The following is a 26,482-nucleotide window of genomic DNA, read 5'->3' on the forward strand; positions in this document are numbered from 1 at the left end:
CGTATTTTCCTTTTAATGCTACACTGTTAGAACGCTGTGTAAAATTTCGTTGTTTAAAATATTGTTGTTTAAAATTCTAAACAATGTTGTTTAAATATAGAAAATTGGAGCTTGATTGCCTTAAACAGCGGTTGTTTAAAAACAATTCGGAATGATTGTCCAAACGATTAAACAACGTTGTTTAGAAATTGATGGGCAAAAGTCATGTGATAGTCATGAACCAATCAGCGGGCCTGCATGTATATCCTTCGTCGAATCACCGCGTCGCAATCGATCGCCGCCGGGGTGGCGGCCACCGCGCCTCACACACACACGTACAGCTAGTTCTCACACGTTTATATGTACGTATGTACAGTCCAGTAGCGCGACTATTCATCATGATGGACGGCGGTGACGATGACTGCGATGCAACTATATGGAGTCACGAACATTCTCAGCAAATGGGGTCTAGCTATAGAAGAACTTTGCCAGTCATTCCAAGGTATTTATTTATTTAACTGATAGTTACATCGCTTCATGCCCATCTGTAATTTGCATGATGTATGAAGCTAGTCACGGCTCACGCTTTGGGTTCTTGGCCGGGCTGCGCTACGCCTCGCCTTCATGCATGTAACGTTAGATCTAACAAACGTTAAGACTAGGTCGTCTGTACCGGTACGTAGACCACTACATTACTTGTATGTTTTTCAACCAACTCGTGCTTGTATAAACACTTGCATAATTCAATCCTGGCCCTCAATCCTTACATACATTTTCAAAACTTCACATAAAATACGAATTTCCTTTACAAAAACTAATCATCTAAATCAGCGTACGGAATATTCCCATTGTTGACACAGTACAGTGGCCTATTCGTTGTACAGACAATACTAGTAACCACCTTACAGTACCGTATTCTAAGTTGTAACAGGCACCGTATCACATCATGCACAATTATAGTAATAGTTTCTATAGGCGCAGTGTCCGAGTTCGATGATGTAGAAATCTAACAAGTTAGTTAGGCATAGGGTCTAACGTAACGGTTAGGGCCTAGCTAGGCAATGCTATAGGGCCTAGTCAAGGGCTAGGGCCTAGAAATTCTAGAATAGGCTATGTTTTAGACTGCTAGTGCTAACTAAGTTCAATTACATGATGACCTGTCTCGATCATTTCCTACCTCATAATTTAGAACTTATAATGGTCGGCTGTATGATAGCCCTACTACATCGACCACCCTCTTGTAATAAACCGACCGTGTATTAATTGGCGCACTGAACGCTTAGTACGCACTTCACTGCATCACGCAAAACACATACAAATGGATTGGCTTTGACTGTTGATGAGGATGGTGTGGGAAGACGCGAAAATTCACCGTTCATTAACAAAGTTAATGGTTTTAATCAAGGACAAAATTTCGAATGAATATTTTCACCGAATCGTAATGTAATGTCTATGGAAGTTTCTAAAAAGCTTCGTACAACACGGTTTTCAATACAACTCGGCTTGCGTGCATTGTCAATGCAAAAACAGCGGTCGATCTCAATAAGGAGCGTTACCGCGGGGAGCTGAAACGAGTCCACGCAAGTTCGACGGCGATATTTTTGCACTGAAACTTCGAATCGAAAAGGGAACATAGGCATTTGATAGCCTAGCTCTGGATTTTCTCAATCACGTAGGTTTTTTGCATGAATTTCAGTGTTAAAGTGTTCAGTGTTAAATATTCTTATCAAGCAAATAAACATTAGGCAGTCGATGAGTAGTACGTCCACCCGTACAACCAAAATCTACTGTAAACATAACGAACCCCCTAAAATCCAATACTAAAGTGCAAGTTCAGTTCTGCTACTTTTGCTGGAGCAATTCATTCTTTACTGAGCATCATTGCCATCAATGATGCTCGATGAATTAAGGTTTACGTAAGCTTCCAGTAGAAAAAAAGGCCTAGAACCCCTATAGAAAATGAAGATCTGTGGTGTTTTTAACGCACAATATAATCTATGCACAACACGTAAACTTAATGCCTGTAGTAATAATATACCACCTTAGTAGAGTTCTATTTGTTTCGTGTAGGTAGGTGGTTTGGAACCAATTTTTGGCACTTTTGTCACTTTCAAATAAGTTTCTATGCAAAGATTAGGAGCTTTCTTCTCAGTCTGTCAAGATTTCCATACCAAACGAAGCACATTGTGCAAATTCACACAAACTGAATTGTGAGAAAAATGTTTATAGATTGAACATTTTTGCAGAAGCTAATGATCATGCATAATTCACTCCATCATTTATGTTTTTGTTATCAACTTGAGTATTATATTTTTTTCCATTTGGTTTATAGCATTCTTTCTGGGCCACCCTTAATATGATTACAAATGCAATCTTGTTCCCTAATTTGTACAGATCAAGCAAGACTTCAGCCAGGAGATCATGGCTGAAGACAGGATGTTTGCAGCATGGCCATGTATGCTGACAAAGTACTCTAGTATGGGGAATCAAGATGTCCATCGTAGCAAACGCTGCTTATTCATCACACGGGTGACACCGATGGCCTTTCCCAAGGTACATTTTAAAAAGTATTGCTCTGTGTAGAGATTCTAATCTACAGCCCCAGTACCACCCTCTCCTTTTTTGCATTTGAGTTGAGGTGAATTTATTAACAACATTAACAAAATACTTACAGTATGTACATGACTATAAAAAAAAATTGTTAGACCGAGAAATTCATTCAATGCTTGTTAATTAATTTCTAAGACTTTCGCAAAAACCTGCAAAAACTGAAGTGGATCTGTAATTTCAAAGCCAATATCAAAGAGATCATCCGGGCTTATGCATGCCGACTCTTGATGACTCTGCTTTGTCCATCATTCAACTTGCATGTCATGTTCCCGTATTTGGTTTTGTTGCCGATTCGACATCATGAGCTTCCTTGGCATTTATCATGCACTGATCGAGTGACACATTGCATGCCTTTAGATCTTCATTGATGTACACACTTTTCATGTTCTCTTTTCCTTTCAGACTAGAATGCCCAGAATACAGTTTGTTCCTTTTGTTTGCAATAAAGTGGACTTTGATCTGCCTGCTCTTTCCTTCTTGCCTTTTCCCCAAGATGATGACAAGATCATGAAGATGAGATGTCCTCTTTCCAAATGTCTAAGCCACCTTCCTTGGCAACATTTGACTCGCCCTCAGTAAGCTCTTTCTCTGTCTCCTCAGCCCCCTCTGGCAGGCCAGTCAGGCAGAGATTGTCCCTCCTTAGCTCATGTTGGACCTCCTGCTGGAACTGAATCCTCAAGAGATGACATGTGGATTCAGAACATCTTTAATTGTGCTCATACAAGCTTCTTTCGCTCCTTGTATCACATGCGGTAGTGCAGCTTTAATGACTGTAACTACAGCTTGGACAATTATTTGGGAGAGGCTGTCTCCTGCCCCTCTCTCACATTATAGCACCCCACGGCCACACAGTTCATGTACACTGAAACTTCTGGATGGTTTGTCCTTGCCTCCTTCATCTACCATTCCCCTTTTCTTCTCCACTGCCTGATCAACTCACATGATAATCAAGCTTTTGTCATTATTGGATAACATTAACAGAGAAGTCTTTTATGAACTATTAAAGTTTTTGCATTCTTTTTCCTACTACTTGGAATAAAAATCACTGGATCTTGAACATCCCTTGCTCTTGCTAGTCTAATTAAGATATATGCATATTAACTGATCTTGCTTTATGCAATGCCAGAATATGACATGAACCTCCTGCAAAAACCCAAATGTCATTCATATTGCAATAGTCTTTGTTAAGCACTTAAAATTAGTGCAAGATTATTCTTATTAAGGCACTGGCTGTCAACACCATTCAACTTTCTTTCATCCAAGTTCATGGTAACTCTGATTGCTGCTTTGTAGAATAGCATGATGATTATTACAGCATTATAATTCTAATGCTTGGCCTTACAAGTTTGGCTCTACTCATCCACAATTACTTGCCCGTCTTGGTAGTAAATGCCGTTGCCAGAATCAGTCCCTCATTCAAAATGTGTAGTATTTTCTACAATACCCTCCAAACAACTTGAAAACAGCCCCCCCCCCCCACACAGTTAGTAATCCTGGTTGCAATCAAGTACAATATAAGTACATAAGCTAGCATCTGAATATGAGCTAATACTAGTCAGCATTTCTCTTTATCAGCCTTGATTGTGTTAATATTTTTAAAGGGTATATTTGTACTTATCATTCACAATACTCCCCCTGTGTCATACATTTTGCTCCACAGAGGAAAAAGAGACGCTTGCATTCAGCATGCTGCCGCTAGTTTGCCGAGGCTGGACTGCGAGGGTGTGGGGCAAGTGCTCCTTTCAGGAGTCGGAGTTATTCTACGACTTTCAACCTGTAAGTACCTAACTGTTCGGAGGCTAATCTTCTAAAACAAGTGATGTGTTGCCCTCTTATTAAAATGATGAGATGGACTTTGACATTGCAATACAAAATATAAAAATCATCAAGCTGTGGTCCATAGTTACACAAATTCCCAGTTTATGCTTTTTCATTTGTTAGTTTAGTCCATGGATTCTACATATTTATGCAAATTTACTATGTTGCTAATGTGTGCTGTGAATCACAATAATTTTTTTTAATGAAAAAAAAAATCTTATATTACATAGTCAACATACATATTTACTTTATTTTGTGCCTGACTGCTCAATCACACACTTGTCCATTTATGTCCTTTTCATTTTGATAAAAAGGGGAAAAAATTTGCATGAAATACAAAATTGGTCCCAAATGTCGCCAACAAGGAATATTCCATTCATCAATAAATATTGCACTTGACCTATGGTATCATTATATTCAGCAAGATGCTGGAAATATATCACATACCACTCATATACATCCAATGTGATACAGGGTGTCCCCCCCCCCCCCCATACCAAAAAGAAAAAAGACCTCGCATACTCCTTAATGTTCCTACAATGTAAGTGGACAAAATTGTTATACTACTAGCATTGGAAAGAGTAACTTACCCAAAATAATGAAATGCAATTCAGAAGTAGTTTTTGTTTGATAATACTTTTTGCCTGGGCTTGCCAGCAATAAAACTAATTGCCTTTCAGAAGTTCCCATAGGCCACACAGTTGAAAATTCATTCAGCCAGGTCATGGTTAGCCCTTGCAAGAATAGAAAATGTAATACTGTACATGGATGTTATATACTACATAATATACCCAATTTAGGGTATATGTTTGCAAATGAAATGTTGCAGAATTTGGCCAGGCACTTTATTATGAACTCTACCTTGAACATTGGAGAGGTGTGGGAAATATATCTGTTCTGATGGACTTCATTGTACCAATGCCTCAACCCAACACTTCTGCGTAGATTATTTCAAGATTTTATCGAGATGTATATGCATGTTTCTTTTCCACTTCCATTTCATTTTACAGGAGGGCACAGACCTGGCTTTCTACATTGGACAAATCGACAGGAAGCAGAGACCACAGCCCTTCATCTTGCTGATGGGAGGATCCTGGAAGAAGCCACTGCAAACCTTTGTCATTAGGAAGTTTTCGCTACACACACGACGCGAAGACCGAGAATACGAGGAAGCGATCACTTGTGACAGTCCCCGTACTCTGACTCCCGTCCCCATATGTATGCAGTTTCGCTTTCCTGTACAGGACGGAGGCGTGGGGACAAGATCGCTGATTGGTTGGCTGACTGGCTGGCTCACTCCTGCCCAGCATCGGGACCGAACGCTATTTTGGGCAAGTACCGTACTCGTTTTCCCCCGGACGGGACGTTCCTCGGATTTGATCATGTGCAGAAGCAAATTTCGCATACGACACGCTTAACTCCCGGCTGCGTTGTGCTTGCAAAAACTCCCTATTGTAGAGAGACAGGGATTCTTGTTTCCAACTTTGACAACGGCTGTGGACTGTGCATTCAAAGTGCATTATGTCCTAGATGTAGAGTACCAGGCTCAATGTTTTGCTGCCTGGCAGTTTTTGGAGACAGTTGTGTATAAAATGCCTGGTAAAGTGACGTCCAATTCTGTGAGAGAGATCAGGACATACCTGAACTATTCAAATCAGGAAGATTAGATGCGTAGAATGAGATTTTCATGGTCATCAGAAGTTTAATTGACAAAGTTGACTTTTAGGTCATTCGTCAAAGCAAAGGTTTGGTATCTATGTTTTATTTGTTTATAACTCAATAAGTAATGGATACATGTCACATGGAAAGATCAAAGGTCATGAGAAGATTGTTCTATTAGTGGGTAATGTTGGCCCTTGAAAACTTGTGATAAAGATGGGCTAGAAATGAATTAAAAAGGGTATTTTGCATAGTAGTGACTTAATGAAATATTGGGCAAGATCTTCACAGGTTTATACTGAAGCATGACAGTCAATTTTCAGAACTATAGCAATTGTGAAATTAAAACCTCATATCTGTTGAGCATAATGGAGGTGACACTCTGTACTGAATGTGGCCTTCATGAAATTCAAGATGAACTGTTTCGTAGAATGTATACACCTGTATTTCCATTATAAATTTAGTTCATTGTATATAGAGTAATCTTCATTACTGCCATCTCTATCACAGGAGTGACTGAGATGATCTTTGCTGGACAGATGTGCTGTACTTGGCACATCCCAGTTATGAAAAAAAAAAACTGTATGTGTTGGTAGCAGGTATGACTTCTCAAATTACACCAGTAAACAGGAGTAAGTTTCATTATAATTACAATGTACTGTATATGTTATTTGGTCTGTTCAGATATGCTGAATATAGGTATGGAGTAGAATTTTCACAAGAGATAAAACTTATTTCTTAATGTGAATGGTTTCTCCATCTGCAGTATATTTACAGTCATCATTGTACTGTCAAGGAAATATAATCTAATAACCCCTGACTTACTATTGCAGATGTTCCCCAAAAGCATTGCAACTGAAATGATTCAAATGCTGTTACATCAAATTGAACATTGTTAAAAATGATCTAGTTAATAGAGAAGCTGTGTAGTGCAATACCTTCAGTAATATTTTCTTAGTGGGGCAACAAAGTACAGTATTGGGACAGAAAAGCAAATCCTTAGAGGGCCATTCCCTTATGCTTCGCTTATGAAGTTCCAAGCGCATGTAATAGTGACAAACACTTCAAGAACAAAGTCAGTGGTTCTAAGAAAATCAGATAATTATTCCAGGAAATAAGACTCATTCAAGATTTATCTTGTCTTGTCAGGGTATGATCACTATAAAACTGGATAATGTGTTTGTGAGGTGTGCATTGGACTGTAAAAGCATTCTGAAAAATTACATTCTCTGTGTACTGTTCATTCAGTTAGCCCTTTTGGACCCATCTGAGGGCAACTGATGGTCCCCATGCACCCACACAATATGAGAAATGAAGCAACAAAATATTCAATGTGGCACAGGTATAGATAATCTCAAGCTGAACACATCCATGTTATGCGTAATAATTAATTCTTTAATTATGCATGTATCAAATTCAATTTGTCATTGCAGTTTAGTTGAAATATTGTGAAATGTGATTTTTACGGCGTTAAGCGCCCCATTTGTATGTAAGTGGAATCAAAATGTACATTTGACAATACACTAAGCTTTAGATGAGTCGAGGTCAATTCAGCTGGGAAATCACTTAACTCAAGCATAACAAAAGCTCGTGATTTTTACTCTGCAGTCAAACTGCATATTTTTACTAAATCCGCGCAAGTCGACACTTTTTTCTCGGTTCTCGAGAACTTCGACTTATCAAAGGTTAACTGTATAAGAAGAATTGTTACTCTGTATATATTTTGAAAATGGATGAGACAATTCTTGATTGGCTCAATTTGTTATTTGTAATAAGTTTGCACATCGATGGACAGATTGACCGATTGAAGGTTTTCTAATGATACGCTGTCAGTGATATAGACAGTGAAAATGTGCTGAAATATATAATTGGCCAAAAAATAAACATTTGTGTTATTGTGCTTATATACAAGTGAGTTGTACAGTAATATGGGATTAAGAACTGTTTAAATTCTAAACATGAATATTTAATATTTGCTTTAAACAACCCAGTTGTATAAAATTACTTTTAAACAACCCGGTTGTATAAAATGACTTTTAAACAACAGTTGTTTAGAGTTTTAAACAACTTTTTTTAAACAACTCAGTTGTGTAAAATTACATTTAAACAACAGTTGTTTAGACTTTTAAACAACTTTTTTTAAACAACCCAGTTGTATAAAATGACTTTTAAACAACAGTTGTTTAAATTTTTAAACAACTTTTTTAAACAACCCAGTTGTTTAAATTTCTTTTAAACAACAGTTGTTTAGAATTTTTAAACAACAAAGGGTTAAAAGTTTAAACAACTACGTGTTGTTTAATTTTTAAACAACAGTTGAGCGATTCACCGGTTAACTTGTGGTTGTTTAAAATTTTAAACAACCTTGTTGATTTTTTTCTAACAGTGTATAATATCAATTAAGTGTGGCAGTTATAATTTATTATAGAGTAATACATGTGCGTCACTCTATGCAATTTTTATGTGTAAGAAGGTATGACAAATCATTTTATTAAAACTATTCTTGCCTTATTCCATGATATGTATTTTCCTTGTGTCATGATATACCTATGGTAACGTAACTATAACTTCAAGCAAATACTATGTTTCATACATGTTCTTGCTGTACACGATCTCAAAGTAGTTAAATCAAACTTACGCGTCTTTACTTTTTAATACTTTCTACGATACACGGAAAGGAAAAATGAAAGAAGAAGAAAGAAGAAGAGACAAAAGTGACGGAGAACAAGGAAATGAAGTAAATCTGTGTCTTGCGATATAAATTAAGTTCATTTATTCATTTTATTTCAGTACGGTACAGGTTCCAGCCAGGGCTGTTCTTCATAAGTTAGGGGATGAATAAAATCTAGATGCAATGATAGAATTTTATAAAGTGATATTATACAATGAACTTCTATACAGCATATAGATTTTAACACGAAAAGAGGAACTAGGTAGAACAAATCTTAAATTTAATCAGTATAATATGAATATCTCTCCGATTAGTGGTCATAATAATTGATGTTCACCATGTTCTACGACGTGATTCTGCAATAAACGTTTTCAAAATATTGATCTAGTCTCTCTTAAGCATCAAAAGTGCGTTATGACGTAAGGTCTGAAGACAAATTATTCCGCTATATAGCCCCATGAAAACTGAAACTTAATGTGTGTTTATCTCGGGCAACGAGAATCCTAACATACTTTTTAAATCATAAGAAGCGTATCTATAAGATCAAATTTCAAAAACTTGAAACGCTGTTTTATTCTATCTACATGTAAATAACTTAGATACATTAAGGCGGTGATATCCCGTATTTCCATTTTTAAAGGGATGGTATAGTATTGGTGGCGATGAGGATTGGGTTTTTTTATTTTTTGCAAGGTACCAATTAAGAAAACACTTATAAAATAGTACAGAGCATACAATTCTAAGAGGAATTCAAAGTTTATTTGATCAAATTCGGTTTTGGAATGGCTGAGACATCCAAAAACAAAGTAAATCAAGGCATTCATAATGAAAGGTGCGGGTCCCACCTTTTATTAGGATCCCTCTGTTTCGGTTATCTCAGCCATTTCAAAACCAATTTTCATCTAAATAATAAGCATTGAATTCCTCTTAGAATGACATGCTCTTTCACATTTCATGAGATGTTTCTTCTCATCCCACCAACCCCCTCCCCCCCCCCCCTCCCAAAAAAAAAAAAAAAAATGTTACAAACCCGAATAGGTCTCAACCAAAACTATACGATCCCTTTAAAGGGGATGGCTAGTAACCGATCAGTGGGAATCAGTGGGTATGCTGAGGGATGATTGTTCCAATCCTTGTGGGATTCATTTAAGAGTACATTATATATCTACTGTTGTGTGAAAATTTTTTGCTTCAGAACGGTCTCATATTCAAGTAATGTGCAGATTAATGCCCCGTCACTGACCAGGAACGCTTACCTGGAAACATTAAACTGCACATTACTTGAATATGAGACCATTCTGAAGCAAATTATTTTCACACAAGAATAGATATATAATGTGCTCTTAAATGAATCTCACAAGGATTGGAACAATCATCCCTCAGCATTCCCACTGATCAGTTACTAGCCATCCCCTTTAAAGGGGAAGGCTAGTAACTGATCAGTGGGAATCAGTGGAAATGCTGGGAGATGATTGTTCCAATCCTTATGGGTTCATTTAAGAGTACATTATATATCTACTGTTGTGTGAAAATTATTTGCTTCAGAACGGTCTCATATAAGTAATGTGCAAATTAATGCCCCGTCACTGACCAAGCACGCTAACCAGGAAACATTAAACTGCACATTACGTGAATATGAGACCATTCTGAAGCAAATAATTTTCACACAATAATAGATATATAATGTACTCTTAAATGAATCCCACAAGGATTGGAACAAACATCCCCCAGCATTCGCACTGATTCCCACTGATCAGTCACTAGCCTCCCCCTTTAATGTTACAGAGGTGTATTGACATACATTATACGTACATCTAAATATCAATAATGCACCTAAGTTTGTAGCATCATCCGTTTATGCAGTTTTTAAATTGTAAGAACGCATGACATTATAGATTTATTGACTTTGTTCGTACACTATATAATCAACGGTATTTCCCTCATAATTTCCATTGTCAACTATAAACGGCAACGTAACTTCTTCAAACAAAAATGTCACTTACATGTTCTTGCTGATCACCATGCATCTAATATCAATGTTATTACAGCCCATGAGTCAAACAGCCCACGAGTCATACTAATAGCCTATGTCGGTTCGACACTATATAAAACAAACAAGGCCAACAAGACCGATGTCACGTCGAACTCGTGGACTGTTTTAGTGTCGAAATCATGGGCCTTGTTTGCCTCGGGTCGAACGCATGGGCTGTGCGACTCGCGGCTGTATGACTCATGCGATATGTCAAACAGCCCATGAGTTCGACACTGAAAAATAATGGACCTTTTTCCAATGTCGAACTTGTGGGCTGCATGACTCGTGGGTGTCGGTCTCGTGTGATATGATCCCGAGTTTGTACCCTCTGTGGTATCATGGTATGGCGGAGTATCACGGGGGTTGCAAACCTGGTAAGCTGACATCAAAATGTAAATAATATTCAGTTAATGAAGATCACTTATATATAGTTCCATGCGTAAACCGCACCAAGAGTGGTACTCTGTCGGCATGACTCGGACGTACCGGCAGACCACTGGCTCGGGAAAGCTGTTGAACACCGCTGTGTTACGATCACAGTTGGCTCGAAAGATCTGCGATAAAGAGAGTGAGTAACGGAGCTTGTTGAAAGACAAACAATGACCAGAAACGAAGAAAATAAAGCACGAGGAATGTTTCTACAATTAATTCTTTAAGAGAGATGTGAGAAGTTGGCATAATCGCCTCTTTTGTCCGTGTGGCCATGGAAATTGTGACATCAAAATCACACAGGAACAATGTGAAGGAAATAGAATGCCGACCTATGTAATGTTGTACACTTACGAACATTGTATAATATTATAATTATATCTTGGCAGCAGAACTTGCACAGTGTATATATACATATATATATATATATATATATATATATATATGTGTGTGTGTGTGTGTGTGTGTTATAACGTACCGTAAGGAGGGGCGGCGCAGCCGTGAAAGCCGTGGGGGCTCGGGCCCCCACACTTTTTGTGCACCATACAAAGGAACATAAGGTGTCATCACTTTGGGCCCCTACACTTTTTTCAACCCGGAAGTAAGTCAGAGGCACTACAATGGGAGGGGAGAGAATGAGGTGAGGACCTTTTTTTTTTTTTTTTTTTTGCTTGTCAGCTGAAGAAACCCGGAAGTGGACGGGGATGGGGAGAGATGAGCTGAGGACCTTTTTGTTTTTTTTGGCTTGTTAGCTCATGAAACCCGGAAGTGGGCCCCCACACTTTTGAAAACAGTGCGCCGGCCCTAGTAAGTTAAATGCTCCACGGTTGTAAACTTTTAGCCTTTTATTACCCTGCTGGAAAGAAGACAGTGCGAACACAGTGTGAAATCTGCTCACACTGTTAAATTCGAGCGTTTTTAACATTGTAAACACATTAACAATCATCAATTTACGGTGTGAAACAGAATATTACTATGTGAACACTGTGTGAAAACCAACATCACAGTGTGACATCATCCTCACACTGTTCAATTCGAGCGTTTTCAAATAGCCGACTATGTGAACACACTGTGAACACGCTGTGGGACGCTGTGTTCTTTCCATCAGGGCAGACCGGGTGTGATGCTCGTTATTCCGAAGGTTCGTTCTTCTGAAAGACACGTATTCCGTATATTGTACCTTCCTTTTTGTTAGCCCGAAAATGAAATAGGGTTCGTTAATCGGAACCACTGAACTCTATAGATCGGAACATTTGTGACATTTTTCCAAGGTTCGTTAATCCGAAAATAAAGAAATTCGAAACCGCTCACCATATCCTCATCAGGATTCTCGCTTCCTCGGACTGAAGTAAAGGTATCTCCGTCTGAACTAAAGCTGACCTTGTAGAACTTAACCCATTGGTCAACATTGTGTCGCCCTTGCGTCGCCACTCCGACGACTGTACGGGACGTTGCTAGGTCGACCTGTCGGGCGTATTGACCAAAATCTTGTAATCAGTATCAATTCGTTAAAGGAGAATTTACCCCGTATGTGGATTCCATGAATGCGGAAAATATTTGAAGAACACATCAGGGACATTAGAAGAAAATCTATAGCTTGATGCTACTAGATCGGTGTGCGTCATCGCTGGATAAGAAGACTCCACACTATAGTGAATTCACGAGTTGTTGCAGCCTTCTTATTCAGAGACGACAGCGCATGGACTTACCCAAAACACTCATAACTTCTGTACGTATTGATTTTCTTCAAAATTCCCTGGTATGCTCTAATTCGTTGCTTTCACTGAATTCACATACAGTTTGGAGCAAATCGACTTTATGATAAAAATTAATCTAAATGATACGAGAGGGGGTTAGTCGGAGAGGCTGGACATTACAAGACTGCAGGATACGTCTCAGGGAAATAATTCCTCCCTGTAACATGTGTAGGTAATATATTTAATAGGGAAAATCCGGTTAGTGGTATATAGTGTGGAAGGAACATTTTGCTAGCCACCGGAATAATGAATGTAAATTTTGGTCGTAGTTTTTTAAAACACCAATTCGTGTCCAACAACCTGTTTGACAAGTTATCGCAGGACACATCTTGGTACCAGACAGATTAAATTCACCTTTCCGAAGGGGGACAGGTTAATCCACAATGGGTATACGATTTCGGCCGGACTGATGTTCTGGAATTACCGATTTATACATACTACATCGATAAATTTGACGAATCCTTACAGAGTCAAATGCAAATACACGCGGCATCCAATATACATGTATAGGGAAGCTTCATTAGCGAATAGAGAAGCCAGTTGTACCTGGATCCAGCGACTTGGATCTGGTTTACCAGCCACCCACGCTGTATTCGAGTTGAGTCGCCCGTGTAGCGCCTTCACATTATTGTTAGCACGAGACGATGACGTCATTCTTTCGTCGGGGACGCGATCACGGTCGGCTATCCCAAGCGCAGAAACATTTTCCGGAATGTCAGCGCCTGTTTGGCGATAAAGAAGGAAAATACATAGAAATACATTAAAGCATACACTTAATAATGCAAAACGATTTGGCCTCATCCTTTCCATTTATGATGAAAGTGGACTTTGTTAGTTTTCTGTGTTGCACTCATTCGTAAGAACCTGTTGAAGCAAGAATAAAGTATAAAGATACCGAACCGTTCGAAACTGTAAGGGTAACAAAAGAACCATGGTCACTTGGGTTATCACAATTCTTCTTGGTTTCGTCTCATATAGGGAGACCAGCTTTCATTGCGGTTTCAATATCTGCATCTTATAATTTTCACGGCAATGTCAAAAATGATCACAGCTGATTCGTTCGTTGAAAGACTGACTACTCCTACTTACTGCTTAGCAATCATCGTAAATACTTCTGTGAAGTGTAGGGTGAAATCGGATTCTGATGTACTCCCATTCTTCTATACCTTTATACCAACTTATTGACCCCTCCCCCCCCCCTCCAGCTACCACCACGCCCTCACTAAGCCGATATATCTTTGTTTGCATGACCAAGTTTAAATTTTCGACCACCTCCTATTCTATCCTTTTCGATACACACATTATTACTATTTCTTTCACGCATTTATACACAGACATTTTCACTAACCTTTGACCTTTGAATTCTGATCCCATGGCCCAAAACTTTCCTTGGAGAATCTTTACGTGGTGATACATGTATAAGCTGAGGTTCATGAAAATACCTTCAGGCATTGCGATATGGGGAAAATACTGAAAGTTTAAAAATTTGACATTCACCATTGACCTTTGGCCTTCAGCGTGTTTACCCAAAAGTTGATAGGCATGTATAACTTCGTCCACTCGTTTTTACATATGCCAAATGTCATTAGGATACCTCAACCGATTCTTAAGTTATACGCTGTCCACAAAATCGATTACGGATTGAAGGACAGACGGACGGAAGGACAAACGGATGGACGGACAACCCGAAAACATAATTGCCTCCGGCGACATTTCGTGGCAGAGGCATAAAAAGTTAACGACGCATAATTAAAGATTTTTTTTTCTTCATGTTTTTGTTTCTATCGCAGTTGATACCTCTCCATGTTGCACACGAACTCTCGGATGATGTAGGGCCGGTAGAGCCAGCTCGGATAGTGGGTGTGGCTATGGGCTGCCCGGAGAGTGACGCAGAGGACCGACCCGTGCTGATCCCGTCCATAGTTTGAGTGAGGTGTATTGGGATGGATGGAGTGGTTCTAGTGCTACTCATGGCGTCCTCACCAGTCTCGGTTGTCATTGTACCGGTATCAGTCGCCATATCAGACATTGTAGCAACCAATCCTGCAGTCAGATAATAATTACAGTGAGCAACAGTGAAAAGGAAAAAAATCACATAAAAACTGTCAAAACGCTATGGACTGTATTAGATTAACATTGTGACATGCATAGGGTGCTTGATGATGCTCTGAATAGGTAGTAGTTACTGATACTTCACTGGCTAAGGTTGGCCACAGAATATTTCAAATTCAAATAATGAAATACTTCCGTGGGGATGTATTCATTGCAACTGATTGACACATTGCCCTACATCGACGTAAATGAGCACTGAATTGATTAGTGTTTTAGTAGCAGCCATGATAAAAAAATCATGGGGGTACATACTCGAGCAGGATTTGAACAGGATGTGTGTGGGGGGGGGGGGGGTCAATCAGGAGGTAGTAGGTTCGAATCCTACTCGAGTATGTACGCCCATGATTTTGATCATGGCTACTACTAAAACATTGATCAATGCAGTGCTTATTTACGTCGATGTAGGGCAATTTGTCAATCAGTTGCACAGAATATTTGGTCGGAATTCACAAAAGTAGTTGGCAATCCATCTTAAGCTTGGATTATGCTAATTATGATCTTGTAAATGCGCGTGACGCGCAAAGCGCGCCAAGAGACATTCAATGATGGATGAGCCCTATTACACGCATGTGCAACTTATACACCGTTATACATTGTACTGAAATATATTATACACATTAACCTACAAGTGCACTCAGCAAAAAAAGAAAGTAAACACTTTATCGAGGACATGTATTTCATAGAAGATTTTTATGAAAATCAATGTATTATATACCATATTAAAGGTAATTTAATCGGCCATTAAGCTCATAGGTTGATTAAAAAGAAAACTTTACACATGAGTGGGCACATTCTTTTTTGTCCTCCAAGGCACAAAATCAAAAGTTGCAAAAATTTACATGTTCTCTTTCATTTGCAAATGCCCTTCACGATGACATTAACAACAAAAGACCAGTTTAACACAATGAGAGACATAAATGAAATAGGATGTTCTCTTTATCTCTTTATTACCTCTAAGAAAAACAAAGTGGGAAACTAAAGGGGAAAAATAAGAATTTTCTGTCAAGTCAAACTTCAAATGACATAGGGAATAAAAAGCACAAAGATGATTAAATGAGCAGAATTTCTTTATTTATTTCTTTTAAACTAGTGATTTAAAAGCCATGTGAAATTTCAAGAACCAAACATTATTTACAATTTCCCAATTTGAAAAAAAGCTCAAATTTGTACCATTTTTGTTAATCATTACTTCTTCTCTTATTTCATTTGAATTTAGATTTGACATAAGATGCTTTATTTTCCTCCATTATTTTTAGCCTGCATTGGTCTTTTATAGGCTTTAAAGATATCATAGAGATCAAAGGTTTGTTTTAGCAGCTAAATTCATTTTTCTGTTCGTGTGAAATTTGTTGTTTGTTCTTATTATTCTATGGAAGAGCAAATACGCATGAATGACAACTTGTTCAGTTTTGCAATTTTTACTTTTGTGCCCTGGAAGAGAAAAACAATGGTGTTCACTCATGCGTTAAGTTTCCCTTTTTGTTGACCTACCAGGTTGATAGCCAATTAAATTACCTTCAATATGGTATATAATACATTAGCTTCCAGCCAAATATTCTATGAGAAATCTAAACTTGAAAAAGCGTTTACTTTCTTTCTTTTTTTTTTTGCTGAGTGTACATTATTAAACACAAATGATGAATAAACGACGATCGAATGAAATATAATGAGCACAAACCACACAATAGTTTCTTAGATGATTATGACGGGTTAAAGTTGCATTGTAGTGTGATTCAAAGCATAACATCTACATACAGAATAAAAAGTACGTCATGAAGACAAATGGAACCAATACTGATTATCCCCATATATAAAGCCTAAATGTATTTCTATCATACGCAAATAACTTCGGTAGTGTTTCATGTATAAGCAGTGTGTCACTAACGCCTTTGAGCCACAGTTTCTCTGACAGTTAACTGATCTAAAATATCCAAGGTCTTTCTTTTCTTTCAACTTTATTTTCACCTCCATCAAAATGAACAAAGAAATTATGTACATTGCATATACACGGGATATTTGTGATACAGAACAAAATTCGAAAAGGTACATAAGATAATTATGAAAATGAAAAGTAGATGCGATTACATCTTTGTTAAATACATAAAGCGTATAATACAAGTCAACTAAGGATGAGGATGGAAGTGGAGGGTCCCACTAAGAAGCAAAGCTTGTACGATATGGGACCCTCAGAAACCTTTCTGACCCTTTGTAAGGTCAAGGAAAAGTCCAATCAGAACGATTTTATTTTGGATTACAAATGGTATGTATTATATTGATGCGTCTTACAAATTCCACTTTGGCAGTATTAGTAGGGCAGATATGTAGCAAAAATTGGTCGAGATGCTCACATCTGGCGGAAAGTATGAAATTTTGCATATAGGGGTATTCTGGGGCGCTGATTTCAAATATTGCCGGATCCAAGAGAGCTGACCACAGGGTCGGCCGCCATTTTGAATTCCAATATGGCCGCCATCACAAAACAAATTTAAAGATCCCTATCTCCAGTTCTGAATGACCTGTGGCACCAAAATTTGGTACACATGAGCGTTTTGACATGTTGAATTTGATGACAGATTGATTTGAAGTGTCTGACAAACATCGAATGGCCGCCATTTTGAATTCCAATATGGCCACCTCGACGAAATATACGAAATCCCTATCTCGATTTCTAAGTGGTGAGTGACGCTGAAATTAGGTGTAAACAAGTATCTTAACATACTGAGTTAAAATATCAACTAATGTGATGTGTCTGCCCGCTATTTTGAATTCCAATGTGGATACGAAGACAACCATCACGACTAACATTCACGGGCATGTCAAAAAGTGCAGCAAAAAGGAAGCATAATGCACCTTTCACTGACGTCGCAATGTAAATACAGCAGCGCGCACTCAATCAGTTACAAACACGCGCTCAATCAGGTACCCTAATTTACAAACCCGAGATAGATATTTTCAACACTCCAACATGGCAACTATGTTTAAAAATTCAAATTGGCTGCCGTGCAGCTTGTCAGACATATCAAATAAGTCTGTTATTGAAGCCATCATATCACCATGCTTTTATGTATCAAATTCCAATGGCTTATGTCATTCAGAACTGAAGATAGGGATTTTTGACGGCGGCCATATTGGAATTCAAAATGGCGGCCGACCCCGTGGCCAGGGGGCATTTCATGAAGCGTTTTGTCAGGTATTTCATCTGACAAAATGTTAAAAGCTACTGAAATCCTTGCATCTGATTGGCTGAGAGCAAATTTGTCCGACAAGTTGTCGGACAAAAATGCTTCATGAAATGCCCCCCAGATCTCTTGGATCCGGCAAATTTTGAAATCAGCGCCTCAAAATACCCCTACATGCAAAATGTCATACTTTCCGCCGGATGTGAGCATCTTTTTCACATATCTACCCCACTATATGAGGAGTATTTAATGGCAGACTGGGGGGGGGGGGGGTCAGTAATTAATTACTTAATTATTAATTAATTAATATGTCACTGAATCTGGCTGATGAAAGGATTATAAACAGCTCTCTCTGTGTAATATCCTTAAGAATGGCTTCGGTGTTCGTGATTTCGTACGTTCCTGGTTCTACGAAAACAGTTAACTCACGAATATCGCAGCGGCTTCCACCAAAGCCTGGCGGGCAGTGACAGGTAAAGTTGTACATTGTCTCCTCGCAGAAACCGTTCACACAAGGCTTCGCCAGACAGTCTGAAACATTGGGAAAGGATATATGCGACTGTGAGACAGTAATCGCCAATCTTCGTAACCTTCTGAAAAGGCCCTCGTGCTATTGTCATCGCCTACAAAATCGCGAGACGAAGATAGCCGAAGATAGCCGAAACACAGTGTGTGTGTGTGGGGGGGGGGGGGCGGGGGGGGGGGACTGCTTCTGGCCACTGTTGGCTTCACTCTCTCTTGGGCAATGTTTGCTATTCCGAGGATTCGTTAATCCGAAAACAAAATTAGGTTCGTTATTCCGAAGATTTATGATTCCTAAACATATGTGACCCTGCACCTCAAAACAAACAAAAAGTCGCCAGACATATTCTGAAAGAGCAGATTCTAAGCTTGAAAATGATATATAACTCAAATCAAATGGACTCTCCTAACCTATCTAACTATTGGAAAGAAAGCACAAACTCAGGAAAAGTGTGAACTGAGAAAAGAGGCTCTGAAGTACAGTGTCTATTCAAGCGCTTAAATCTTTACCAAACCGTGCTGGCTGTGCGATGAATGGAACAAAAAACAGGAAGTAAACCACCAGAGTAACAACAATGAAGGGATTATTAGATTAAACTGAAATTAAGCATGCCTCATTAACATATTCTGTCCATAATTAATTCCAACTTTCAAAGCAGTAGCACTATCCTTTCAAAATTTAATAGAGTTGAAAGTGAAGAGTGTGGACAAGGTTTTTCAGAAATGAAAAAGGGATTCTAAAGACACACCTAATTACACTATTCTACCAAAAATGTCGAGATAAACTGCTTAAAAAACACACTTTCCTGCCCGTTTTATGATACCAAATTTTAGCATAATGTAAAAGAAGACCCGCTCCTTCAGAAAATATGAAAAAGTCAAGTTCGGCTAGGTTGACCCATTTCACTTATTTTCAGTCCTCACGCAAAATCAGTGTGTGCGACTTTATGTTCGTTTTGAGGTGCACGGTCACTATCTATACCTGTGCCTATACATTTGTGAATCCTAAAATGAAAAAGGGGGTCGTTAATCCGAACATTAAGTGGCGTGGTTCAGAAAGTTCGTCATTCCTAATATTCGTTAATCTGAAAAATGAGAAGAAGGTGCATTGTATACATAATAAGGAATCTACGGAATTATGAACCCTACTTCGATTGCAGATTAAAGAACCTTCGAATCAACTAACCTTATTTAATTTTCCGATTAACGAACTTTGGGATCGAATAAGGAACCTTATTTCATTATTTGATGAACGAACCTTCAGAATAACGAACTGTAACCCTCTCTCGTTTCTCTTGCAATAACCATCGACAACTACATCAGCACTTATCGTACACAGCTCTTTATGATAGTGATGCTTTTTTTAAATTACGCGATAATAATGTCGCATCCTCCTTTGTGAAGTAGCCATCCATGCACACGCTAAAACATAGGTGTGAATTTGTTACAGGATTAGAATCTGAGAGTACAAATTACAAAATTATACTCCTCTAGAGCAAGATATTTCAAAACAATCATAATGGTATCTAATGCAACGGAAAGAGCATAAAATCCAGACAACAGTTCTGTTGATTGTACGGTTGCGACTATAGCTTCCCTGCATAACATGTTATTTGTACTGGCGTCACCTTGAATGCTAATCTTGAGCGCAGGGCCTACGTAGGTCTATACTGTTGTATAGGTTTCAGCAAGAATTGGTAAAGCCTTATCATATTATACCCACTGATAATTGTAAATCACCGTTAAAATTATATTTGTGTCAATCAATTCAATGAGGACTCTCATGATACATATCATTTTAAGACGCTGTGTCCATCAAGGCTTAGGGTTAGTGTCAAGCAGAAACAGTTCAGCGTAAAAAAAAAAATGATACATTGTAATTGCATATTATACTGTCAATGTGCAGCCTTTGAGATTTTATAGGTCTCGGTTCGTAGGAGCTAGCCTAAGCCCAGGTCAAACCCGGTTCCCCCCCCCCCCCCCCCCAGAGTTTATGTTTTCAACATGGCACTAAAAATATACCTCCTGCAATGATTTCATGTTTTCTGCCATACTGACGCATGAGAAGAGATGCACACAGAGAAATTACGGTTCTAATTTGCACCCTAGAGGGTGCATATCGTTGTAACACCAGCGGCTCCATTTAGGGTTCTATTTTTGGGGGTGCTTATTTAGCACCCTATATTTAACACCATATATGGTGCATATTTGCACCCCTCCATTGGGTTCCCTTTCTGCACCCAATAGGGTTCATATCGTTGTAACATCAGCGGCTCCATTTAGGGTTCTATTTTTGGGGGTGCATATTTGCACCCCTCCATTGGGTTCCCTTTCTGCACCCCATAGGGTGAACAAAAATTCAGATGCAAATTTGCACCCTTTCTGGTTCATATCGTTGTAACACCAGCGGCTCCATTTAGGGTTCTATTTTTGGGGGTTCTTATTTAGCACCCTATATTCAACACCCAAAAAGGTGCAAATATAGACCTCTATACAGGGTTCCTCTTCTGCACCTCATACCTGCACCCATTATGGTTCATATTGTTATTGTTGTAATTTTGCACCCTATGGGGTGATAAAGTCACCGCAATATAACTGTAGGATGCAATACAATTTGCACACGTCTCTATATAGGGTTACCTTTCTGCACCCCATATGGTGAAAATTATAACCTTTTTGTTAAAACCAAAATAATTATATACTGGATGACTTCACTAACTTCACAAACAATTACCTAAGGTCTACTGGATGCCTTCACTGACTTCACAATTAACTAAGGTAACACTCCAGACATGAAGCAAAATAGCATGCATACAGGAGATTTACACACAGTTTCTCAGTCAATTAAATCCACAATCTTTCGAAAACTGAAGTCAGAGACTTCAATTCAACAACAAATAGAACATAAACATGATGAATACAGTGCATACTTACATATAGATTATTAACATTTTAATATATGTCTCATGGAAGAGGGACAAGTTAACAGCGATTTTCTTGTTCATGGTTTACTTTAAAGTGAACATGAAATATACATTGTATTTCTACAAATTCTAATACGAGATGCATATTTTGTCATAAAAAGGGCAATGTAAATAAAAAATGTATGAAATTTGGTCAGTGCATTGAATAAGAAAAATAATATTCGTTCTTTCCATCACATAATTACCTTTTCTTCTTTTAAAGGAAGTTACCACATTGACAAAAAGCACTAATTCTTTTTATTCGAAAAATCCCTGAAGCTTGCGCAGAGTAATAGTAAACTATGTGACAAATATCTTTCACATTGTCCTTCTACTTCTAGAATGGATCATAGATATGCACCTTGAATTTACCGGTACATCTTACGGTAATCAAAAGCACCTTTATGACGCTCTTAGACATTAAGAGCGATATGTCAACTCTGATTTCTGGTACACAAGTTATTGCCAAAACAATGAAGGGTATGGCAAAGTTCTGTCATATATATTTGAAACTCACTACTTGTACTGACATATTCCATCCAATTCCAAGCTTGAGAGCTTGCAAATGTGCCCCATTATACAATTAGTATACTTCACATTTTGTTTTTCAGATACAATTACACCAAAGATAAGAAAGGTGAAAAAAAGAATAAAAAAATGAAGAATGCACATCTAAATTTGGTTACTTTTTTATGCACACAGCTAAAGATATGTCCCAGTTATAAATCTTGGGCAGAATAGCACATCTGAAAACACTTTTCATTGCATCAAATTAACATTAACAATTCCACAGAAAATGTTAACTCAGAAAGGGAAAATAAGGTTAACCAATCAGTGGTATTACAAACTGGACATAAAGAGGAAGGAATATGTCTTGTGAGACAAGTTTAAAAACAAATTTTTTGATACATTGTGGGTTTTTTTTTTCAAGGGATGGAAACAAGAAGCACATTGTACTCAGTAGACCATAAATATAATTACACAATGTATGCAGTTTAGCCCCAACATTCAAAATATTGTAAAGAGCAGTCGATTTTTCACATTCATAAAGCAGGTATTGGTATTGGCACCATCACAAGTATACTGATCAGGAGCAAAATATATTATTATTACTATTATTATTATTATCATCATTAATATCATTATTACTATTACCATTAATATTTTACAGATTTATGATCATGCATGAGAAATACCTCAAGTGTTGATGTATACAGTCTCACAACTCTTCCAATCATTTTAACACTTAATTTTCACCAAACCTTACACAAATATATCAGCACTTTATACAACCCACTTAAAGAAAGCTTAGAATTATAATCAGAGTTAGAGGGCAAGTCCACCTTCATATAAACCTACATGTGGATTGAGTGAATGCGCTGCAATAAGCCAGTCCGGAGATAGCTCATGTGCACAAAGGTACAAATGACCTTTCATTTTTCTCAGTTGGTTTAGGCACTTCACTCAACTCAAAGTGACATAATGCAGCAGCTTGCCCACCATAGCCATTTATGGAACTCATATTCAAAGAAAGAATGAACCTAACCAGTGTAGATGAAGTGACCAGTATGGTTCGTCAATCAACACTTAGGGAATCATCTATTTTATCAAGTGCTGTTTTGAATATGTTAACAAACTTTTTTTGTGTGTTAACATTGCCAAATACCAGGCATGCTGTCAAGTGGATGTACTGGCAGGCACCATTTATAAGGATTCCATGAATAATCCTAGCATTACAGATGCTTATCTCAGTGAAATTAAAAAAACAACCTGTCTCTCGGTACAAATAACCTTTTTTCCGCACATGCTCAAACTGGTACCCCGAACTGGCTTATACGATTAGAACACATCAGTAAAAAAATTGAAAAGCGGACATTCAATTCAAAAGTTAATAATCTTTAAATCATTTGTGCAGTCGCATGCGTAGAACAATTCAAGGAAAACCTAAAGAGAATTTCAGTTTCACATTTCTTTTCTCTTAGGAAAAACATGCACATTTCCTCGACAAGTCACTGACGTAAGGGCAATGATAATAGTTTCTGCCTTCTTAAAGAGTGAAGTCCAGTGTTCTTTTATATGCAAAAAAGTAGATATGATATGTTGAGTTTTCTCAGGTTTTGGGACAAACTCTATTTTTCAATCCTTATATTATACATAAAGGGTTTGTGAGAAATTCATGCTTTTGTCAAGTGTCACAAAGCTACTCCACTTATGACATTGCATTGCCAGAGATTGCCCAAAATTGACATACATTGTGTGGCTGTCTACTACAAAAAACATCAGGCGACTTATTTTTTTTTTTGTTCTCTACTTAAACAATCAATTCAAAGTGTGCAGGTGTTGTTGAAGCACTGAGGCTATCGATGGTGACGAAATATCTAAAATATGAACAATACAAACTAACCCCATGTAGTATGAAATACAATGGAAAGCATACTTTGAGTATTTTATATCCATTAGCAGATTCATATTTTCATCCATAATCCACCCTCCCCTCCCCCCCCCCCAAAAAAAGAAGATAAAAGTGAATAGAAGTCAAGTTCTCTTCAGTTCGTTCTCTTGTATTTTTCTATTATATATTTCTTTAGAGTATTCTTGTAAATATTCAAGGCCAATGCATTCTAAGAAAGGGAATAACCTGACAACAGTTTAAAAGACAGAATAAATAGTTATCATTATTTATGAAATTAAAAATTTTCACATATATTTTGCAAAAGAAAAAATGCTAATCTTCATTTCATGGAGTGGCTTCATGCTCACCCTCGGCTAAAAACAGGGAGTTGATTACTTTCTGGATTAAAATGGAAAGATGTTTCTAGAGCCGTGGTGTTTAGCAATTCTAATGGGGGGGGGGGGGGGGGGGGAGGGGGGAGATTCAATGTGACCCGTCTCAAATTTTATATGGTTTAAACATACATGACATATTATAGGAGTCTCATTATTATGCCTCCGCCCTGAATGGTGCCGGAGGCATATGTTTTCAGGTTGCCTGTCTGTCTCCCGGTCTGTACGGATGTATCTACGGAAAAATTGATGGGCTTTCATCAAACCTGGTTCAGGGATACTACATGATGCTGATGATCTTATTGGCTTTTGGACTATATCTGCTAAAAGTCAAAGAAAATTTGAAAAGAACTTGTTTGCTACTTCTCTAGTCAGGGAAATCGGTGTACTCGTGTGTACTGGTTGGTTGGCGCATTCAGTTGGGTACAGCGAGGTTTCATCCTCTGCTTTCACAGGAAAGCCGACTCCCAACTTCTTGTTCTCGTAGTCAAGGTATATCTGCTCCTCTGCTTCAGCAACCTGCAGCTTGGTCTCATAGCTAATCTTATCTTACGCTGCATAAGTTGAAACTCCTCGAGCTCTAGTTTTTGATGCGTTTCTATAGCCGCTGCTTCAGCTGCCAAATAGTATGCCCTTCAGGCCATCACTCTCAGAAGAACTGGCATGGCTTCCACACTGACTCAACGAGGAACCAGGATTGACATCCTGAACATCTTCCATCTCCAGCTCTGGCATCCTATATGGTTCACCAGTCTCTCGAGGTTGACCTGCATCACTCATCCTGAAGACCATTATTGAACTTGATGCATAGTGAACTCGATGATAAATAATCAATCAAACACAGGTCCCTTTGGCCCAGTATGAGACCAAGCTAACACCATGCATCAGCATGGATCAGCAAGGCTCAACCTGTAATTGAATAAAACAAAGTTCAACATACAATCAATATTGGAATAGGCCTACATGTATCTACCTGCTAAAGTATGGGATCAAGCGGTTGTACTTCTGAAGTGATTTACCGTCTACATTACATACCTTGTTTGTGTGACTTATTTTATGTCATGTCTAGCACATGCAACTTCTCCAGTGGATATTATCTAAATTCACATATCGTGTATCATTGCTTATGCTCTGTGACTATGGCATTGCTAATTTATAACACACATTCTAGTTTCATTGATAGACAACAAAGAGTTAAGGCCAACCAAAATTTTCTGACTTCAATCTTCATACATGTCTTAAATTCTCCTAAATGAACCAGGAACACTATTTTTCTTCATTAGGCACATCATAATGCATACATCGTTCTTTCTGTCAACTTCACAGAAACCAATATCCAACTGAGCCTCAACTCGGCTCAAACGTAATAATTCCCATTAACGAAAATGATGCGACTATATCCGGTCACCTATTTACGTACATACCTTGGTAACTGCGTCCAGCAGCCCCATACGCATAGCGTAATTACGCTATGCGTATGGGGCTGTTGGTCGTAGTTAGTACCTTGGTTGAGGCTTTCCGTATTACCGTGCACTTTCATTGACTTATTCGCTATGCTTTACTGTAGGTATGATCGCACTTCTGACATGTTAGTACACATGTACCTCGATACAACTCTTTCGCATCAGTTTTCACCACTCAGCATTCTATGAGCATAATTCACACATATCATCATCGATTACTGTGAAATATTTTCAACGGAATTACAGTACAATTATTTACTCACAACGTTTGGCTCATCAAAAAGATTAATTCATCACCCCAACCTCACGGTCGTCTGTCCATTCCAAACGAGGAACTTCAGTAGTGTGCACGTACGTATACCGCGCGACCTACGGCGTGGCGTGCGCATGCAATTTTAGCTTTGCCATTGACCAAGTGCTCAACGGTCCACGCGTGCACGCATAATACGTGTACTTGTACTCGTTTGCTCTCTATGATAACGTCATTGAAATGATATTCTTGAT

At 38.3% G+C, this 26,482-nt stretch overlaps 1 protein-coding gene and 1 long non-coding RNA gene across 3 annotated transcripts in view; one reads left to right on the top strand and one right to left on the bottom strand.

Moving 5' to 3' along the window:
* The first annotated feature begins 1,556 nt into the window (after positions 1-1,556).
* LOC139719275 (uncharacterized) lies at positions 1,557-5,540 on the top strand. 2 transcript variants are annotated; one of them, XR_011710090.1, is made up of 4 exons: positions 1,557-1,651; positions 2,374-2,532; positions 4,250-4,365; positions 5,418-5,540. It is a non-coding gene; the product is annotated as an uncharacterized lncRNA (long non-coding RNA). The 2 variants fall into 2 exon arrangements; XR_011710089.1 differs by lacking the exon at positions 1,557-1,651 and having other exon boundaries at positions 2,286-2,532.
* Positions 5,541-10,320: 4,780 nt separating this feature from the next.
* LOC139719684 (uncharacterized) overlaps positions 10,321-26,482 on the bottom strand; it is an 82,933-nt gene continuing 66,771 nt past the window's right edge. The window contains exons 7-12 of the mRNA XM_071631086.1: positions 18,676-18,777; positions 14,753-14,998; positions 13,502-13,677; positions 12,510-12,662; positions 11,220-11,323; positions 10,321-10,336 (exon numbers count right to left, since the gene is read on the bottom strand). Coding sequence (XP_071487187.1) covers positions 10,321-10,336; positions 11,220-11,323; positions 12,510-12,662; positions 13,502-13,677; positions 14,753-14,998; positions 18,676-18,777 — 797 coding nt within the window. The remainder of the gene's footprint in view (positions 10,337-11,219; positions 11,324-12,509; positions 12,663-13,501; positions 13,678-14,752; positions 14,999-18,675; positions 18,778-26,482) is intronic.

This window comes from Diadema antillarum, unplaced genomic scaffold (genome assembly GCF_040938485.1).
Source record: "Diadema antillarum isolate AM-2024a unplaced genomic scaffold, OU_Dant_1.0 scf00000009, whole genome shotgun sequence".
In the NCBI taxonomy this organism is placed as follows: Eukaryota; Metazoa; Echinodermata; class Echinoidea; order Diadematoida; family Diadematidae; genus Diadema; species Diadema antillarum.